This window comes from Hermetia illucens, chromosome 1, assembly GCF_905115235.1.
Source record: "Hermetia illucens chromosome 1, iHerIll2.2.curated.20191125, whole genome shotgun sequence".
Classification (NCBI taxonomy): Eukaryota; Metazoa; Arthropoda; class Insecta; order Diptera; family Stratiomyidae; genus Hermetia; species Hermetia illucens.
The window spans coordinates 71,596,154-71,616,907 of NC_051849.1; the positions used below are offsets into that span (position 1 = coordinate 71,596,154).

Genomic DNA, 20,754 nt, shown 5'->3' on the forward strand with positions numbered 1-20,754 from the left:
TGATGTTGGTGTTGAGATAGTAGCAGACTTTATATAAAATAGCGATGGGGGATTTAGCGCGGTTTATACGTCAAGGGCATCAAGTTTGGATCCACCGTCGACAGAAACAATGCCACTTAGACGTGTAAATTGTTCGACACCATAAATATTCTACCCATTAATATGTATGAATAGAAAGAGGGCAATGACCCTTCAGGCTGAGAACTGTGATTTTGTTGGTGGTGTTTTTTTTCAGTTGCTTGCCTTTCTTTCCAGAATCATTCGGTTACTCGCGAGAGAGCAACAGATGACATTAATGCAGTATTTGATAGGTATTTGGCCAAAGATGCCATCAGTGCACTCGAGGCATTTTAAGAAGGTTAGCATGAACCTTGCCTTGCCGCGATCCACTTTAAACTTCAAATTCTTCAAAAATGTTATCTTGAATCAATACATTCATTTTGGGCCATTGTATTTCGCTCTGGTAATAGCTTTTTATCCGCAACACCCCTCTTGCAAAGAGCGTTCCAGATATATGAAAGATTCTTCGAAATCAATAAAGAGCACGTTAATTTCGCGACCTGCTCTCTGTCGATCTAGCTTCAGAAATTGGTTCCAAGTTAATTTTATTTATTAGTTGACGACCGAAATGATTGCGCATTTGTTTAGAGGGGCAGTCTCAATCTGCATGTCATCGTGATTAATCATTTCATCCACCAAAGGTTTAATTTCACCATATGTTATACTGTTGAGAAGGTCGTTATTTTTCAGACCAACGAGGACTTGTGAGCACTAGCAAGTTTGTGATTCGGTATACCGCTATGAAATCGTGGCAGCTTCTGACTCTCTGATAGCTTAATAAAAAATACCATTTTATCACGGTACAATACATGCTGCAATCATCCGAGTACTGCTTCCGGATCATATTGGTAAACCGGACATGTTCCCGTGATGAGCTGATGCTTGTATGCAAGGTTTTGATAGATATAGCGTTACGTCTGATCATATGCAGAACCGGCGCCAGAACAGTGCAGACAGAAATTAGATGGTCCAACGTCTCCAGCGCCGAACCACATATCCCGCATTGGTCATACTCCACCCTCGTTCATTATGGGCTTTTAATACGCTCGGGTTGCACCACACCATCCTGAAAGGCACACATGAATCCTCCGTCTCAGTAAAGAGTTCCCTAGCACACAGCCATCTGTTTAAAAGATACAGATCGACAATCATTTTTTTTGTCAGAGGCAATTTACGTTATCGTTCAAGTTAAGTGGATCTAGCCCGTAAAATGCAGTTATGTTGTGCCGTAATGTCACTAAGATGTCTGAAGGCACGTTCCACAAATTTGGACATAGTAGTTCGTAACCACCGCTGGATGTTTTCCAGATCGGTCTTCGTCCACGGCAATATTCCCAATCGATACACCAGCGAAGCGATAGCGAACAAATTCAAGGCGTTTATTTTTTCAGCTTCCGAGTTCCTGGGACGTATATGTCCCAGGAACTGGGATTGCAGAGAATTCTTGCAGAATTCCTAGCCATTTGTAGAAGTCTGTCACTGACCACGTGGTATGCAATTTTTCCATGACTGTCGTCAAAAATTTTATTAGCTTCGGTCAATGCAGTACAGACGTCGGACACCGACTAGCCAAATGTGTGGGACGCTGTCAAAAGTTTTGACGTAATCGATATAGTAACTAATGGGATTTCTTTGGAGCCTAGTTCGTTCCCGTTGACCCTACTCGGGAGCTTTTCTGCTCTTCGGGCAGAATGTTGCGGGTGTTGAGGTCTAGCCTGAGCCTTCCAATAATAATGTGTTGGCTTTGATTCCGAATCGGGAAAAGTGCGTGGAGTATGGAGGGGTGTTTTTTAGAAAAGGACGTTCACTTTTTTTAGGTGTATTAAGTATTGAGAAAATAGGTTATAGAGATAAGATGAGATATGGAGGTGGTCGAATTTAGCTTTTAAAGTGGGGCTACGTACAGTATTCACTGTTATATATCCACGTAAGTGTTTATCGTTCAAAAGGGAACAAAGGTAAGAAACTTGAGGGTTCGTGTCAAAATGATTTAGTCACATTCTTCCTAATTACTTTTGTATATTGGCAAACCATCTAATATACAGTATCTCTCGATACCATCTATTTTCGAGGCAATGAGATCTGGGGTAGTCTTGATGTGAGAAGTTGGAATGGAACATGTTACGTGTGATAGAATAAATGTTGAACTCGATCATAGCAAATGAAAATTTTGTTTAGCGCAAATAATTCAGTGTAAAGTGTTGTGTAATGAGAAAGTTCGGCACTGTAATTACATTATGAAATAATACAACGGAAACAGCCTGGAAAGGATAGATCTTACTCGAACCTTTCTCTCAGTTGAACGTTGCACTTAGGAATATTGACAAAAGAAATATGCTAAGGGGGAGAAACAGATTTTCAAATATATTTCAAGATTTTGGGGTACTACCAGCTATGTACTGTCGTTTCGGGTTAATCGATATGCAATTGATATATCTGGAGGTATCTACTCGTCCATTACCCTATAGTAGTGGCTTCCATTCCATGGGATTGCTCCTAGTGTAGTTTACCCTTTCTGCGTGATCAATCCACTGCCATTTCCGCTTTCTGATTAACGAATATCTTGCTCGTACGGTGACATTGGAATTCGAAGTGAATATACATACATATTTACAGCTTGTCTGAAATCAGAATAGTTTATCATCAATCCTATTCTGAATCAACGATTCTTGTTAATTATTTATCTGTGGCAAAAGAACGATTCTTAATAGTGATGCAAATTCGATACATCCATGCAGGGTAATATAATAAGATATTTAAGATATTCCGTTTGATGCTTTATACTTTTATATTAGATATTATCTCCTGTTCATTTCCATAGCCAGGAAATTATGTTAACTCGGCCGATTAGCTGAAAATATGTATGTATGCCAGACAATACCGGACGTATAATTAATATATGTTTTCTATGATAATTTCTGTAGATTTCGTTTCGTTCTGCTGTTGATAGTCAAATATTTCAGAATTCCATATCATAATAGTTTATTTGCATCTCATTTTAAGCATCTTTTATATATCATAATAATGGGTGCTAGTTGAGGGTAGAAATTATTCACCGCTCGTTGTGGTGCTTGGTGTCAAGACTATATAATCGTGCTCATAAATCCCATTTCTCACGATTGATTAAATGCATAATTAAGCAAAGAGATCAAAATCCAAATTTGGATAACAGTATCTTAATTGAGTACGGCTTTTATTTGAGCAAGGTTGCACACTTTAGAGATACGGAATTGATTGACCTTTTTCCACAAGCTTGTTCTTGTTGTGTAGTAATAATATGAATAATGAGAAGTACGATTACAGGTTAGTCTTTGCAATACAATTATTTTTTTTCCAAATTAATGATGGCTGATTTTTTAGCCAAAAGATTCAGAACAGAAATCAGACTGTTTTGTTGGTGTCTTTTTAATGCTCTCCAGGAGTATACTAAAAGAGCGTGCTTTATAGCTTTTCTTAAACATTATCGCCTTCTCTCACTCCATGGAAAAAATTCCAGGTTTTCTGAATTTTCAAACAAGAAGCAAATCGACTGGGTGCATTGATAGCTAAGATGATTTCATTCCTATTTGGAGAAACAGTCTGTATCGGACTGAATGTTACCTTAAAGGCTGCTCTCAGTAATAAGGCAGGTAGTAATAGGGCCTACTGTTCGTCTGACCGTTGAAAGACTTACTGTTCCACTTCATTCAAGATGGTAATGGTGCACTACTGTCCGGATAGCTGAGTGGTTAGAGCACAAAGCTGTCGTACTGAAGGTCGCGGTTTAAATCTCGCTGGTGGCAGTGGGATTTGTATCGTGAATTGACGTCGGATACCAGTCGACTCAGCTGTGAATGAGTACCTGAGTCAAATCAGGGTAATGATCTCGGGCGAGCGTAATGCTGACCACATTGCCTCCTACATGGTACTGTAATCCTGTAGTGTACCGTTACGGTCTTGAATGAAGTGCTCTAACACACTTCAAGGCCTTGATCCAATATGGATTGTTGTGCCAACGATTATTATTATTATTAATGGTGCACTACAGAATTACAGTACCCAACAGGAGACAATGTGACCAAGCATTGCATTTGCCCGAGATTATTATCCTGATTTGACTCAGGTACATATTTACAGTTGAGCCGACTAGTATCCGACGTCAAATCACTATACAAATCCCTCTGCCACCAGCGAACCGTGACCATCCGTATGACAGCCTTGTGCTCTAACCGGTGGGCTATCTGGGCATGCTCATTAAAGCTTTCAATCTTTTCGAATCGTGGACCCGCTTCTACTGTTCTTCAGTCAGGTCTTATGGATACCCTTCGAGACGCTGCGGACGACTTGGCTAGCGCTAGCAAAAAGAGTGCTTTTGAAATCGGCATCATCAATATTTGCTGGGGGGTTGTTATTAGACCTCTTTTGTCCGGTGAGTTAGGTACCTTTTTATTGCAAATCAGCAAATGGATCATGAAAACGGTTGTTGCTGAATTTATGTGAGGGTGTTGATTCTCGCTATTCTTGCGGCCATCGAGTAATGATCTCTTTCGGAGCTGAAAATTAACCCTCCTTTTGCTGCATTCGCCAATATAACAAACTACTAAATTTGCTATTGATTGCGGGTTCGATCTAAATTTGTGGAAAGTTTGCTGTTCAAATAATGTGCCGTGAACCAAGTGGTGTTATAAATTGCTGGAATCCGTAAACCTCTAATTATTGCCGCTATATCGTGTTCCTGTATCAGCAAAGTGTTATCAGAGATCCTCTTGATATTCCTCACTACCTTCTTGATATTGCTCATTACGATCATAATATCATCTAAAGGAAGTTTGTTCAGGATTATGTTTAGTTTCCTAGAAAATGCTCCTTATTTTAGTATATTGGAGCCTCGCAGCCAGTGCGCTGTTTGTAACTGCTCCACCGATCTTATCTGAAACGTAGATAGTATTCCATGGGTATTGAAATATTCCAAACCTTCTAGATCTTGCACTAAATATTCTTAACCTGAGGCTCACAGAGGCATGCATTATCTCAAAGGGGTAAAATATGCATTGGATTAATAATAGAGTTTACTAAAGCCTTAATTGAACGAATTTCAAGATTTTCTCTGCTAAATTTATTAGTTATAGCTCGATAACTATTTGTCTCCTTAGTCATATTAAGTGTTTTCCACAAACTCCTTCTGTTAGCAATGCTCTAGGGCTTTCGGGACACCGAAGCAACTGGAACCGTTAGGTGAAGTGTCCAGTTAAAACTTGTGAGGTAATCTCCATGCCTTGTGAGAAGTTGAGTGAAATTTCTGCTTTCCGGTAGGAAGAGCAGTATGAACTTCATTATCCTGACCATAAGCAACCTACGTGTACATTACCTGCTTTTCCTATCTATCTTAGCACAAGTATTCTTTAGATGATTCTACAAGTATAGTGTATCGTCCATCATCGTCTCAAGGTATTTGATAATTGATTTTGAAATAATTGGGATCCTGGAAGTTTACCCTGCTGAGTAAGCCTAAATCCAGAATCCTCCCGGAGATGAATTGATTTGAATAACACTATCAGATGACCGCGAATTCCCCTGGAGCATATACTTTCAGAGGGTCGTTCCGGTCCTCGTAGTACCAAGTAATCTCTAATGAATTTTCATGTAAAAACCATTTTACAAGAATCCCTTCAAGGTTGGACGGCACTCTGTAACCTAACACATTCCACCAGTGACATACCGCTTTACGTACAGATGATGAAACTCCTTACTCGCAGAGGTTTTCTTACGACACTTTTTAATGACCACAATATAAATGTAACAAGTTGTTGTGTGTAGAATGAGCGAATTCAATACCTGTAAGATATGTGGTAAACAGGATCACGGTTATGTCTTCTGTTTAACTTAATATCGTGGCTTCCTCAGTGATCGGAACGTTAAAGATATCGTTATATATGACATTTTACAATAGCAAACTTGTAAAAGCCACTGCGTGAACCCGAGGGGACAACATACTTCAGTCACCCATTTGTTACAAAAGCCTTATTTTCAACAGATGTACAATAAGATACTTTGGTACACTGATTGTCAACAAGGAGGGCTTTACTAGGCAGCAATGGGTTGAATTGAATGTATTTCGTCCATTGAGGGTAAATTTTGTACAATATTTCTTTGCACCATGTATTGTATTTTTAATTGAGCTAGTAACTAGTTTGATGGTGGTGGTGGTTTATCTGGTTATCGGAAGTCGAATTGTCAGGCTTATAATCCTACCGGAAGATTTGCGATAACCTCCTATAGATTGAAACTTCGCTATTCCAGATTGTTTAATAAGTTTTGCGGTTCTGAATCTGTCAATTCATTCTTTGTTTGCAAGCCATTTAGTATCGGGGTGTCACAGTATTTTTTTACAATGGAGGTAATCAAATATCGTGCAGTGATTGAATTTTTAAGTTTTGCAGGGTTTAGAAGCAAAGGAATTTTATGAAAGAATGTTGAAAGTGTATAAGGACTCTTCGTCTTCAATTATTACAGTAGAAAAATGGGTTGCTGAATTTAAATGTGGTCGTAAAAGCCTTGAAGACGATCCACGTTAAGGGCGTTCCAAAACAGCAACAACACTAGAAATCGTAGAAAAAATACAGGATATCGTATTAGAAAATAGTCAAATCACTGAAATAAATTTAGTAGAAGCCGTAGGCATCTCATTGGACAATATTTGGAGCGAAGTATTGGGTTTTAGAAATCTGTGTGCTCAATGGGTGCCGCATTCGCTAACAATGGAACCAAAACACATTCGAATGTGACTTTTTCAGCAACATTTAGATCGTTTTCGAAAGGATGAAGTGGATTTTGTGCGTCGATTCATCGCTATGGATGAGATTTGGGTCTATCACCATGATCCTGAATCAAAACAAGAGGGTAAAGAGTGGTGTGCACCTGGTTCGGCTCCGAAACGAATTCGTGTCTAGAAATCGGCCAAGAAGGTTTTGGCATCAGTTTTTTGTAATGCGAAAGGAATTTGGTTTGTGGATTGCTTGCAAACTGGTAAAAGTATATATTCTGAAAACTATTCTATCCTTTTAGACCAGCGGAAGGAAAAAATTTGTGTAAAAAAATCCAGGATAATGCACCGTGTCACAAGAGCATTTTGACGACTGCTAAAATCCATGAATTCAAGTTTGAATTGTTGGAACATCCACTGTATTCACCAGATTAGGCCCCTAGTGACTTCCTAATGACCTAAAAAAAATCATACGTGAAAAGCGTTTTTTGTCAAATGATGAGGTCATAATAGCTGTTGAAGCGCATTTTGGAGCCCTTCCAGATTCCCACTTCAGGGATGGAATTCATAAATTGGCTATATTGACTATACAGAATAAAGTGTATTTCAAATCATAAAATTGTATTTTTCTTATCGAATCGCAAAACTTATTGAACAACTTAGTATTTATAACCTGAAACCACTTGAGGTTTCAACGAGGTTCCTTGCAGTTATATTTTTCACTTTCTGGCTAGTCTTAACTATTGTTCCGTGAACTGCTTTGGTGATACAGTGATACTTCAACTGAAGATCAAATAATTCTGTAGTTGACGGGCAGTTAAGCCTTCTAGTGGGGAATGTGCTATATATGGGAATTGGTCAGTTGGACGCCTTCGTGATTCACTCTGTTATACAGAAGGCTTACTCGAAGGGTGTGCCTGGCATATTGTTCTGGTCCTGCTAACTTTTCACAAATTTGTATTCATTCTTCTTCTGAAATTTTCTCTATTTTTTAGCCTGGCAAGCCCCCAGTCTCTTGGCTTGCTTCTTAGACCAAAGACGATTGTGGTCTTTTCCAACGTTCTACAGCAAATCTAGCGCAGCATTGCCTAATGTTAGGTCTACAACTTTCACTTAATGAAGATCTCATCAAATACTGAGTATGGAATTTAATCCGCAATTATATACATTAATTATTGCAACGACTCCTTTGTGGTTAATGCAACGTTTGCTGCAATTATCTTGCTTTTGAACCATTCCTAGTGCATGTAGATATTTACAAAAGGCATGTTCAGTCATTCTCAACAGATCAATAAGTTGTTCGAAAGATTCCGCCAATCACGCATTTTGGAAGGACATCCGGCTTCCAGAGTGATCTTTGTTTTCCGTATCGAATCATTCTTCAGATTCTAGTGTTGTGTTTGCCGGCCCTCAACTAGCTCCCGTTTTCAACGTCTTGGCCATGAGATTATGAAGTTAGATAGCTACGTTGAAGGAATTCAACAAGTTCCTTCTTTCATTTATGAATCATGAAAAATCAAAAATAATGTGGTACGGGTCCTTGGGTGAAGCGGCACATTGTAATGAGCTAGCTAGGAGGTAATTCAATTCTTCCACTTGAACCATTTCTCCATATATGGGATCAGGATACTGCTCTGGTGGCTTTTCAGAAGTATTCCGCATTGCTGGAAGGATGGGTCTTTCTTTCCTTGTAGAGATAGTGGGCTTCGTTCGCGTGAAGATCTATAAAGATCATTCACACGATAATGTATACTACCTCACCTGACGCTATACTATTAGTGTTATACTTCCTAATGCGATTGGACGGTCCTATTGATCCTGCCCACATGATGTCGCGTACATCATAGTGGATTTCACTAATTCTTCAATAAGCAACGTGCAACTATACCCTGACATAGTCTAAGGGTCCGTGAGGTCCAGATAGCCTCTGGTATCTATTTTGAGATGACCACGCTGCCACTAACAGGGATATTGACAATATCATTTTTTTTATGATTGCTAAAAAGGAATACACCAGCCTTCTTCGTCCGCTAGGTCCAGTTTGATTATTGAAAACTATGATTGAGTGACATCAATGATTCCACTTCCATAAAGCTCCATGTCCTCGGGAAGCTTTGCAAGTGCAATCACTCAGATCGTTTGTAAAACCATTCAAGGCTGCTTCATCTGGAGAGTCACAATGTACTTTTTCGCCCCGTCGTCCGTTCGAAAAAAGAATAACAAGAAAGTAATGACGCAGATGCTGCGGCGAAACGCACCAATTTTGCCACCGTATACCGCATCACGAAAACGTCTGTAGGTTGTTGTAAGCTTTTCGATGGTCCTGTAAAGGACGCCGAAGGTAGGTTTTTCATTCACGATGATGCATAACTAAAGTGGCACAAGGAGCGATTCTGAATCGTATAACATCCTGTAATGTTCAATCTCTTGTGCGTGATATGCCAAGCCGCCGTAATATGCGGAGGCGGACCTCTCATCTATACAGAAGTGAAATATTTTTGCGATCAGTGCAGATGTTCCGTAGCAGGGGCGGTCACTTGACGGTCCAATGGGCCTGCCGCGTCTTTGTTGTCCAGAGACATAGCTAAGTTAAACGATGCGAGATGAGTTGAGGATGCGGCTGTACCGAATTTGAATAGACCCTAATTTGACGACGGCAGACCGCACCCCCAAATGCCCGTACGAAAGACAAAAGAAAAACACGCTTCAGCAAAATCCACTGAGGCACCTCGGAGCGGGCGCTTGACGCGCAGACCAAAAATAAAAAAACTCGCCACGAGTGCGGAACTCCAACGACGAATTTTAAAAAGAATATCGTCGCCGGCTTTTGCAGCGGTTCTATATTTATTTATGCTTTCACGTTAACTAGTAATTCACGACACGCAAGGAATATGTCATCAATATCAACAAGCACAAAATTTTATAACTTAAAAAAACTTTTTCCCTGCGGTGGCTTGCACTGACAGCGTGCGCTTGATCCTTGTCGGCGTCTCCGGCTCCCTGCGGTGACATCGTCGAAGTCAGCTTCCGCTCCTTACAGGCTGGTGGCTCAACGGACTGATCAATAATTTCAGCACTCGACATCGGGAGCATAAAAGAACCAACGGATTTTTTCGCGTCTGCAATATGTCTACTTTACACTATGCTCTTCGATTCCGCGACGATCTAAGCACCTTTCCCAGCAAAATAAACGGCATGAACTTTCCAGTCGGCGCTGATACGGGACGTCCTCGGCAGAATTCAACTACAACGATAAAATGATTTCCTGGCGATCGCTCATTCGAAGCCGCATTCGCGGTGCTGCGTTTGGCTTTTTCTGGCGCACGGTTTAACCACCTTTCGCTGTTTTCGCAACGAGCGGCACACAAAAAACAGTCCAAACTGGCCATGGTGCGAGTTCTTCGGGGTCACCAATTTAGATGGCTCGACTAGTGACAGTAATTGTGCAATGCAGATAAGCGCGTTGAAACCAAAACACACTCAAGCGAGGTAAATTATTCGGGCTTAATTGTCTACCTACAGAATTGTTCCGGTAGAACCTACACAGGGGGAATCCGAGATGTGCTATCTGGGATTAGCACATGCAAAGTCACGATTACCACCAAGCTTCAAGTTTTTTCAAATCATATTTGTGTCAGAGTACTTTGGGCTGAAATAATAGCAAATGGACAGTTCGCTGCTATGAGGCTAGATACCCGTAAACGTGTTGATGAGAAGGCGGAAATAGCGAGTCATAGATTGAAAAAGGGTGACAACCCCATTGCTGACTATGCCACACAATGAGTTGCCCTAGATGTATGTGGGGGTAGAACGGTAAGTGCAATATTCTCAGAAAACCGTGAAGATAGCTGATACGCGCAACCGACAATGATGACGCGTGGGTGTGCTATGCTCCACATGGATGTCTATGGCAATCATATATATCCATTTCGTACCAAAGAAGCTTCTTCGAGAGTTGATTCTTTACCAACAGAGCAAAGCAGCTAGGAACCTCCAGTGTAGCACCCCTGGCTGGCTAAATGAAAGAATACTTGACATCTAGCATCACCACTGCGCAGCACTTACCGACCGCCATCGCCAATGGGTTAGATCCATGAAAATTGCTATCACTCTATGACCGTAGTAAAGGGTCGCTGAAATCTATGTTAGAGTTTGACGAATTGCAGTAACCCCTCCAATATCTTCCCCATAGTATCTAAAGTCAAGTAGGATGACCTGATCAGGGCACATGGGATTATTTTTTTTTGCCTCGGTAACCTTCAACGTGACGTCCTGTGGAACCATGAGCTCCGCTCTGTTCCTGCTGCGGGAAGAGCGTTGTAATTATCATATTTACACTAAGAGTCGCGGTATGTTACTTGAGGTGATTTCTGTACGTGTATCTTATTCACTGCAATCTTTTAGGCAACGCTTCATGAATTTGCATAGTTGCCTGTTATAATTTCGTTTACTTTTCCGTATAGTCTTCTTATAACTACTCCGGAATTGTCCGCCTTCTCCTTAGCTCTTAACATTCTGGCGTCCTTTTTGCTAACGTCAAAATTCCGTGGTTCCACCAGTAGTTTGCTTTTTTGCTGTAGTGCCAATATTGTAGCAGCGCTGTCATAGTGTCGCAGTTATACGTGCTGAGTTATGCTCTAACAAATATCCTCTAATGAACCTGGCCTCAGATTTTGGTCCTGTTCTTTTTCCAATTTGCCATGTTAGACTACTTCTAGGGTTTAACTTGGGCAAACACTAGCGCTGGAATAGTCGTGGTCACTTCTTACCTTCTTGTGCGATATACACAATACAATATTTTCAATTTATCTAGTCGAAAATTGTTCGTTCCTCATCAATATGACCCTCAAGTAAGGTGGAAAGCTCTATTAAAGAGGTATACTCCACAACTGTCGTAACCTTTCTAGCATAATAACTTCATATATCATGTAACCTGTCCAAAACTGATAGCATCCAATCTAAACCTATTCAATATTAATTTATATCTGGTTGTTTCACTATAAACTGTTAGCCTTCGCGCCTCTTATCGTTTCACCATAATCAGAAGTCCAGTTTCTACACCTCACGGCTTTATTATTCCACGGCGTTGCATGAGGTGCAATCCCACACACATTAAGCAGAAAAATTTTCTCGTCATTGATAAAATGCTAATTAGATTTGCGAGTGGGTAGACCATCTGTTTGCGAAGCTGCTGCTTCCCCGACAACAATGGCTGCATTCTCATGGTACCGAAAACATTGAATTTTCTTTCGGTGCTAATTTACATTGTCGTTACTGTGTGTACATAAAATATCTAAGTTGCTTATTCTAAGCATGAGGAAAGACATAATAATTGAATTGGCCGGGAATGACGCTAGGAAGTGAAGTAATTTTCAAGAGATTTCTCTTTCAAATGATCTTGTTTGTAAGCTTGCGTTATAAGTGAATGCGGAGATCATGAATGAAAGCATGAGGAAGTACTGTTACTTATTCGCTACATCTAGTTGAAGAATTCCCACAATTCATCAAAGATAATCTGTTAAATTTCTCCTCTATCTTTTTGCAGGTGCATGACTGGAGCACGGACTTTTGCGATGGCACTCATCTTTGCGCGTTGGTTGAAAGCTTGCAAACGCGTCCATTGAAGCCATCATGGAACAGACGGCCCGGAAACCAGCATCATTATCTGGAGAACGCCACAACCGCGTTGAATGCAATCGAGGCTGACCACATTAAGCTGGTTAACATTGGAAATGTGGATATCGTCAATGGGAACGTAAAACTGATCCTTGGATTAATTTGGTCACTGATTGTCAGGTATCAGATAGGTCGAAGTAAGTTTCCGCCCAGGAAACTTATGTTGGCATGGCTCCAAGCTGCTTTGCCAGAATGCAAAATCACCAATCTCACCACGGATTGGAACAGTGGCGTGAATCTTTCCGCCCTGCTCGATTATTGTCAACCAGGTCTGTTCTCCCACTGGAAGAACTTAGACCCAAGCCAAAGTGTCAGAAATTGTACGAATGCCATGGATATTGCTCAACGTGAATTTGGAATTCCCAAAGTTCTGGAGCCTGAATATTTAGCTTCACCATGGCTAGATGAGTTGTCTGGCATGACCTATTTATCGTACTTCATGAAACCCGGAGGTCCTGGATACAATGCCACCATGCGCTGGGTCAATACTCAAGTCCATCATCCTGTGAAGAATTTCACAACAGATTGGAATGATGGCAAAGTGTTTTGCGAAATTATCAAAAATTTAGGAGGTCCTGCTCCGGCTCCGGAAAAGCTTAGTACCGACCCTTTCCATTATGAAAACAACATACGAAAAGCTGTCGAAGCTGGTGAAAAGTTAGGGGTGAAACCCGTTCTGAGCCCAAAAGATATGGCCAATCCTGATGTTGAGCATTTGGGAATAATGGCCTATGCTGCTCATCTGCAGTGGATTCCACCACGACCACCGCTTTCTGATTTAGTTGCGATTCATTTGCAAAGCTCATCTGGACGCGTTGGAGAAGAAGTAAGTTTTTTCGATCAGGTTTTAGAATTTCTAGTATTAAGATAAGAATTTATAAAAAAGTACTTCTTGGAAAACACATGATAATAATATAAACTTATTTTAGACTTACTTCAGAGTTGAAGTTCTCTCTCGTGAAGTTGACATCAGTCAAGTGAGAACTTTCGTAGTGCCGCCATCCGGAGTTCCACACTCCGTCCGTTTGAATAAGCATGGAGAAGGTTCTTTCATCCCAGATAAATATGGGATGCACGAAATCGTAGTAGAAATAGATGATGACAAATTAGGTGGTCATTTCTTCCGTGTCCTACCACGATTCCTACAAGTGGCCCCACCTGGCATGGCTCCATGTGCGCTGGGAAGTCTTGTCGAAGTACTAGTTAACGCCACTGGTGCTCCAAAGACGGAAGATATTTTGGTTACCGCCTACAGTCCTTCTGGACGTTCCCATAAATGTCCAATTAAAAAAGGCGAAGAAGGACATAGTGCCATATTCAAACCAGATGAAGCTGGAATTTGGGAAATTGCAATTACCTACCAAGGTCGACATATACAAGGAGGGCCATTTACTTGTGCTGTGTTTGACCCGAATGGAGTTTCAGTTCATGGATTGGACGGAGCCATGCCGTTACGGGCACATTCGTTTGAAGTTGATGCGAGGGGAGTAGGAGTCTCAGGAGAACTGCATGTTGATATTGTGCACGACAAACGCTCGTTAGTTTGTTCGGTGGAGAAAATTGTTGAAAATAAATATCGTGTGACATTCATGCCAAGACAAAATGGAAAGTATCGCGTGTATGTATACTTCAATGGATATGATGTCAAAGGATCACCATTTATCATGAGAGTGGGCACTAAGGGGAGATCAGGAAAAACAAGAAGCAGCCCGCATCACGAGAGTAAGTGCAAGAAAATTATATTATTATATTTTACTTGGATATCTTGAATTAATAATTTCCGCATCTTGCAGATAAGCACCGTTCTGAGAGTCCATCTATGTTATATGCAAGTTCGACAACAACTCGACACAATGATTTCAGATCGGCGAAAAAGGATCTTCTTCATCAAGAAACTAGTAAGCAACGATCCTACTCTCCGCAGTATTCTCCCAAAAATGATGATGATAGATACAAAGCTACGAGTATGTATTCGCCAAAACGCGATGCCGAGGTAAGCAATGTTTTATCCCTTTTTACATATAAACTTTCAGAAAAGGGTTTTGATTTCAAAGTTTACTGTTTTCAGTTGATCAGTGCTATTGAATGTTTATTTACTTATTTAACTAAGACAATACACAGAAAACAAATTCCGTGTTACGTATTGTCCTTAGAGGGAGGAGCAAGTGAATAGCTTACCTTATGCTTAAAGCTAAGGAAGGAGAAATAGTCAAAGGGCCCAAGTTGTAGGGCGTTGTAGGACCGGCATAGCTTCGTGATCGGGGAGTGAAAGTAGATGTCGGGCTCCGCGAAGGGTGCCTCAAAAATGTCCGAACTACGTGTATTATGAGAGGCGGTTCGGAAAATAATATCAGAGTTGGTATAGCAGTCCAACAGGCAATTACAAAGTTTAAAAAGGGTACACATATCAAGGAAGATGCGGTGTTGCTGCAGGGAAGGGAGATTGAGGGTGCGGAGTCGTGACGGATAGTCAACTCGTAGGAGGTTCTTTTTGAAAAGAGGGTCAGGGTGAATTTATGTTGTACAACTTCAAGAGCGCCACAGCCACGGATGCGGACAGGGGATTGCACAGTAATATTTAAGGATGTTTCTGACAAGGGAGTTGAAGAGTGTTATGGAGGGCTGAATTAATGTAAAGTTCAAGGAGGAACGTAGGATAAAACCGGTCATTTTGAAAACTCAATTGATGATGTGAAATTGAAATGAAATTTATCATCGAGTATTACACCCAGATCTTGGAAGGAGGTCAGTAGTGAAAGGGGTAGAGCAGGGGTCCAACTGTAGAGCCTTGAGGAACACCAGACGAAGGGGAGAAAGTACCAGATGGGAAACCATGAAAAGAAACTCTGCAGGAACGCGAGAGAGATAGGAGGAAAGCTAGGAGATGATTGAGGGAAGGAAGTTGAGTAGAGAGTGTTTGGAAAGGAGAATATTATGGTTAACGGTATCGAAGGCTTTGGAGAAATCAGTATAAATAGCATGGCCTCCTGTCATAAATTAAAGCATTTAGTAACGAAGTTGGTAAAAATCAGAAGACTTGAAGCCGTAGACCTATGTTTTACGAAACCATTATGCTCTTTGGAAATGAGGTGACCGAAGTGCGTGGTCAACCAGTCGCTGATGTATCTCTCGAGGATTTTTGAGCAAGAGGCGAGAAAAGAGATGGGGCGGTAGTTCATAGCAAGAGAAGGGTCTCCGTTCTTGAGGACAGGGATGATAAGGGCCTCTTTCCAGAGATGGGAAAAGTAGCATACTTCTAGAGCTCAGGGGGAGGGAAATGTGTCTGAGAACGAAGGGGTTAGGAAGCCCATCGGGCCTGGTCCGCCATTGGTGTCAAGATTACCAATGAGGAACTCAACCAAGGAAGGCGTAAGTAAAGGAATGGCCAGAGATTCGGAGCAGTCTGTAGTTAGAAGAGGCGTAGAGGGTGGAGTGATCTAGGGAGAAAATACGGAAGAGAAGCAGGAGTAGAGAAGATCGCAGAATTGTTGTGGCGAGTTTGCAGTGGAGTCAACAAAACTGATAGGAGAAGGGGGAGAAAGGGTGGGATTACGGGAACAGCAAGTGTGGGACCAAAATGGTTTCAACTTACTGCAGGCAAAGCCTCAACAAGTACCTTTTATGCGCTTTTTTAATAATGAACTTTACAGTGGAACGCATAGCTTTGAAGTGAGCAAGGTCAGCGTCATTCTCAGAAGCTTAAAACCTCTTTCGCAGTACATATTTCATTCAGATGTTATTAAAGATGTCCGTTTTGAACCAAGTTGGGTAGGAATGCAGGCAAGCAGGGGAAGAAAAGGCATATTAGGAGATGAGATCGGACAGGATATTGTAAAAGGTGCTATGAGCTTGATTGCATTTTGAGTTCGTCGATTTACCCGCCGATTTGGAGTTTGAAGGAGGGAGCCCCGCTTCAAATTCAAGTGGGGGGTGGTGAGCGTCAGTTTTGACATACAGGGATATGCAAGAAAAAAAAGATAGGTGGCGCTCGGGGAGGTTGGAAAGGAAGCGAGGTTGGAAAGATAAGAAGGGCAAGCACAAGGGACGTATGTACAAGATAAAATGGACGAGAGAGAGTTGAGCGGTGAGACACGAAGAGCAACACAGTCATAAGAACAGCCAGAGGAGAAGAAGACGAGTTCAGCGCGGAGTGTATCTTTTATTGCAATTAGGACCTCACCCCCGGTGGACTTAAGAGGTGCATCCGGCTTTCTGTCACAGCCGAAAGTGGAGTACCCTTCGGGGAGTTCTCGAGGTTAATATGGCACCGTCCAGCCAGCTTTCGGAGATACAGATGGCATGGTGCTGCTGAGCCAGCGCGGATAAATTGAAAGACTCCAGCTTGGTTTTAAACCTCCAAAATTTTTTATCGAACAGAGGCACGGTAAAAACGGATTCAGTTACATTGCTCGGCGAGACAGGCAGGTTGTCTTGAAATTTACCCACGAATTGGTGTACTTGTATGGCTTGATCAACACACTTTCGGACCAGAAAGAATGTTGTTGTGTTTCGCCTGGGCCTCACTATTGGGCAACCCAAGCTCTCACGGCACTTACTCAATCTAGATGAAGGTAGTTTGTATATCGCGGGTTGTTCTTCCCTCTATATCGATATCGCCAGACTTGAAGAGGATGGTGCCGTTCGCGTTTGCGTCAGCATTACGGATCACTTTTTGCAGGGCCAGGTTGAAAATAGATGTTGATGGTGAAGTGTCCTCAGAGTGATTCTACACCTTCTATCTATCTTTACACATTGATCAGAGTCAGGGTATTAATTATTTATTATAGACAGCAGCTGATATTCCAACAGCTTTTCCATCGATTGTCGCAAATAGAAAAGCTGATCTGTTGCTGATTTACCTGGAGGTATCCTTGGTATGGACCAATAATGTTCTGGGCGCATGATGTTATCCGACATAGCAAGATAGTGGAAAATATCTTGTAGATGGTACTCAGCAGCGTGATACCTCTATAACTGCGGCACTACGTGATTTGTCCCTTTTTATATTTGATTGCCAGTCATCAGGCATTGATTCGCTGTCCTCTTGGTGTAGCTGCTCTCATTCATATTTAACCAGTTCGACTATAATTTCCGGTTCCTGGGGGCAAATGATTCTTAAGCCGATGGATTGAACGGGCTTTTTCCTCCATATTTGGTGGTGGGACCATCTGTCCGCCGCCTTTAATTCACGAGACTTCCAATTCGCCGATGTTCCGAGTAAAAATACTCAACCCATCTTTCCAATATCCCCATACGGTCGGAAATCAAATTTTTTTTTCTTGGTAGGATGAGCATCGGCAAGACTTCATCTTGCCGACCTGTCGGTAAAATTTCCGCGCTTTCTGTTACTCCCTGCACTTCTTGACTTGTCCGCAAAACTGTATTTCTCGAGTTCACAGAGCGATTGATTCTCCCAATCTTCTTTTTTCCGTTTGTGAAGTCGCTCAATGAAATTGATGAAACACGTGCCGGTGTTTTTCGAGATTTGGGATTTCCTGGTATGCATCCTTCTTTCGTTCCGTTACTAGCTTACAATCATCATTATCAGCCCAAATATGTTTGTGATTATACCAATGATAACGTTCTTCAGGTGATTGTGAAGATCATTTGTCATTTTCATCGTTTTCTTCAGGACCTGCGGTCGCAGCTATTACCTCGGCATCGATTTCCTCTTACAGTTGTCACGAAGAATTTTGGTATGGATGGAATTAGGGTTCACTCTCTTCTTATTGTCAGAGGGGACTCTAGGTGGTGTTGTAGATAGTGATCCGAATCTATGTTGGTCACTTTGTCAATTTGGTTGGTCTGTAGTGGTCCACATTTGGTTTGTGTATCTCTTTCCGCGCAAACCAGATAGTTGGTTAATTCTCTCTTCGAGCGCAAATTCCTCTTGCTGATCGGACGGTAAATACTTTGGATTACCCGCATCATAATGTTGATGAACATTGTGCCGCCAATAACAACACCCTTTTCTTGGGCAACACGCAGGGCATAAGATTCGGTTGTCAGTGGAATCAAGGAAGTGGATTGATGAACAGAAGGGCTCTAGTGATTGCTGCGGGCGATGGTGAGTGTGTTCCATTTGAGCTTCGATAAGGTGCAAATTCCGGGAAATTTAAGGCATTATTTGCCGAGACAAAGGGAGTATATTATTGTGCGGGCCGGGGAAGTAGAAAATGCCACAGATCACAATGATTTCAGAATCGTCTTCTACGTTACGATAGTACTGCCAGGTGGAACGCATTAACTGAAACCTTGAAAGTTTGATCGACGGAGAGTAGCCTTCAACTCCGGATTCTCGTAGACTGATGACATCAACACTCTTCTGATCATTTTGTAACGGTATTCAGAGTTCAGATCTCCGCTTTACCTGCTCTTAATCGATTTCGAAAAAGCTTTTCACAATGTCAGCAGGGAGTATATCTGAAAAGATCTGTGCATGAAGTTTAAGTGTATATAAGCAAATGCAAATTCTGGCTAAAAGATTTCTTGAGACGTTTTGTAAAGGACTACTGATACAGAGGTAGAAACAGAGTGATTAACTGCTTCTTTATCGTTTTTATATTAGCATAGCTTGAAATTGGAGTCGATTATGCTCGGGTTTCTATTTTTATCAAAAGTCACTACTCCTACGTACTCCTACCGTTTTCAGTTGCTATTTCATTTGGAATTTATAGTTCTTTTATGAGCATACGGATATGTAGTACAAAGGTACTAATAATGCAGCTTAATCTTTTTTCCTTGGAATTTTAGGTTTATTCACCACGACTTTCGTCGCCTGCTCGTGAGTATTCATCTAAATCTTCCACCGACATTTACTCGAGCACTTTGAAAAAGGAATCCAAAAAACAAGCTGAGTTGAAGAACGATTACTACTACGACAAGGAAAATGAACTTTACTCAAGAAAGCGTGATCGTGACTTAACTTTAAGTCCTCCCAGAGAAGATCGCTACAATAGCTCAACATATGTCTCTTCAAGTTACGCCGCAAAACAAAGAGGATCTAGTAGTCCTGTATCAAGCCCAGTTCATGTAAGTAAAATATTTTGTATCAAGCAGTAACGTTTCATTACTAGCATGATTTAAATTTGTTATCTTGGTCTGTTAGGCTAAAACTAATTTTGACATTCGTCTTGTTTTAGGTTCGAGCGAGCTCAGTGTCCCGCAATAGTCCAATTACAATAAAATCCACAAGCCATTTCGAAAGTACCAGCTCCAGAAACCTCACTTCCAGCCCAAAAACGGTGTCAGCATCTCCAGTTCAACGATCATATACAGGATCTCCCAGCAATTATATCACAGCATCAACCCATCGCATTGGCAGTCCAATTACAGTTAACAGAACTTCTTCAGCAGGAGTCTTCGAAAATGTTCGTCATGTTGAAAAGTCTACAAGCTACAAAACGTCTTCCAACTACTTATCGGATAGCAATATCCGATCCAGTCCACTTACTACTGGTGGTCGAAGAACGGTGAGTCCTGATCCTGTAGATCATTCTTCGAATGTTCGCGTCTCGTCGATAAAGCCCGCCGCTTCTCGGCGAGATAGCTGGGATGTAATCAATAAAACCAAGCATATGTTCTCACATAATTCTTTGGAGTCACTGGCGAATATGACCGAAAGTCAGTTGAATACAGATCTATCGTATGTTCGTCCAGACGTTGACAATGAAACACAAAGGAATACGCATTATAACAAATTCTCATTGAGCGAGTCACGGCAGCGTTCAGACCGCCGTGGTTCAGATGATTCGGATAAATATAGGTGAACTAAATTACATAACATATTATGCTCAATAAATAAATCTAATCACTACAATGAATCTTTTTCAGACCCAGTGCCATTACAGTAAAAAACTCAGAAAATTCATATAACGCTAGAGGGAATTACACAACCACAATAAAGGAGACTAGTGAGCGATACGTTACTAATGAAAGAGGTGGTGGGGATTACAGTTACTCGACTCGATTTCGTCCGATAGCTGATAATGTAACAGGAGCTAAAGCTATTCGCGTTCAAGACATTCCGAATGGTGTTCTGGGCAGACCAGTCGAGTTCGAGATAGATGGATCCCGAGCAGGGTCTGGAAATTTGGAGATTTTAGTGAATGGTGGTAGAGTCACCTCTTCAGTGCGATCGTTGGGCGGTCAACGGTTTATAGCCAGCTTTACATCACACGAGCCGGGAACGCATACAGTTCAAATAACATTCAATGGTGAAGTTGTTGAAGGTAAGTGATTAATGATTAACTTTGACATGTTTATCGAGTGTCGAC

At 41.4% G+C, this 20,754-nt stretch overlaps 1 protein-coding gene across 6 annotated transcripts in view; it reads left to right on the forward strand.

The window, feature by feature from the left end:
* LOC119647100 (filamin-A) overlaps positions 1-20,754 on the forward strand; it is a 166,973-nt gene that overhangs the window by 60,786 nt on the left and 85,433 nt on the right. For all 6 annotated transcript variants that reach the window (XM_038047873.1, XM_038047871.1, XM_038047872.1 and 3 more), the window contains 6 exons: positions 12,348-13,304; positions 13,408-14,200; positions 14,272-14,471; positions 19,232-19,510; positions 19,621-20,243; positions 20,312-20,709. In XM_038047873.1, the coding sequence (XP_037903801.1) occupies positions 12,348-13,304; positions 13,408-14,200; positions 14,272-14,471; positions 19,232-19,510; positions 19,621-20,243; positions 20,312-20,709 (3,250 nt within the window). The remainder of the gene's footprint in view (positions 1-12,347; positions 13,305-13,407; positions 14,201-14,271; positions 14,472-19,231; positions 19,511-19,620; positions 20,244-20,311; positions 20,710-20,754) is intronic.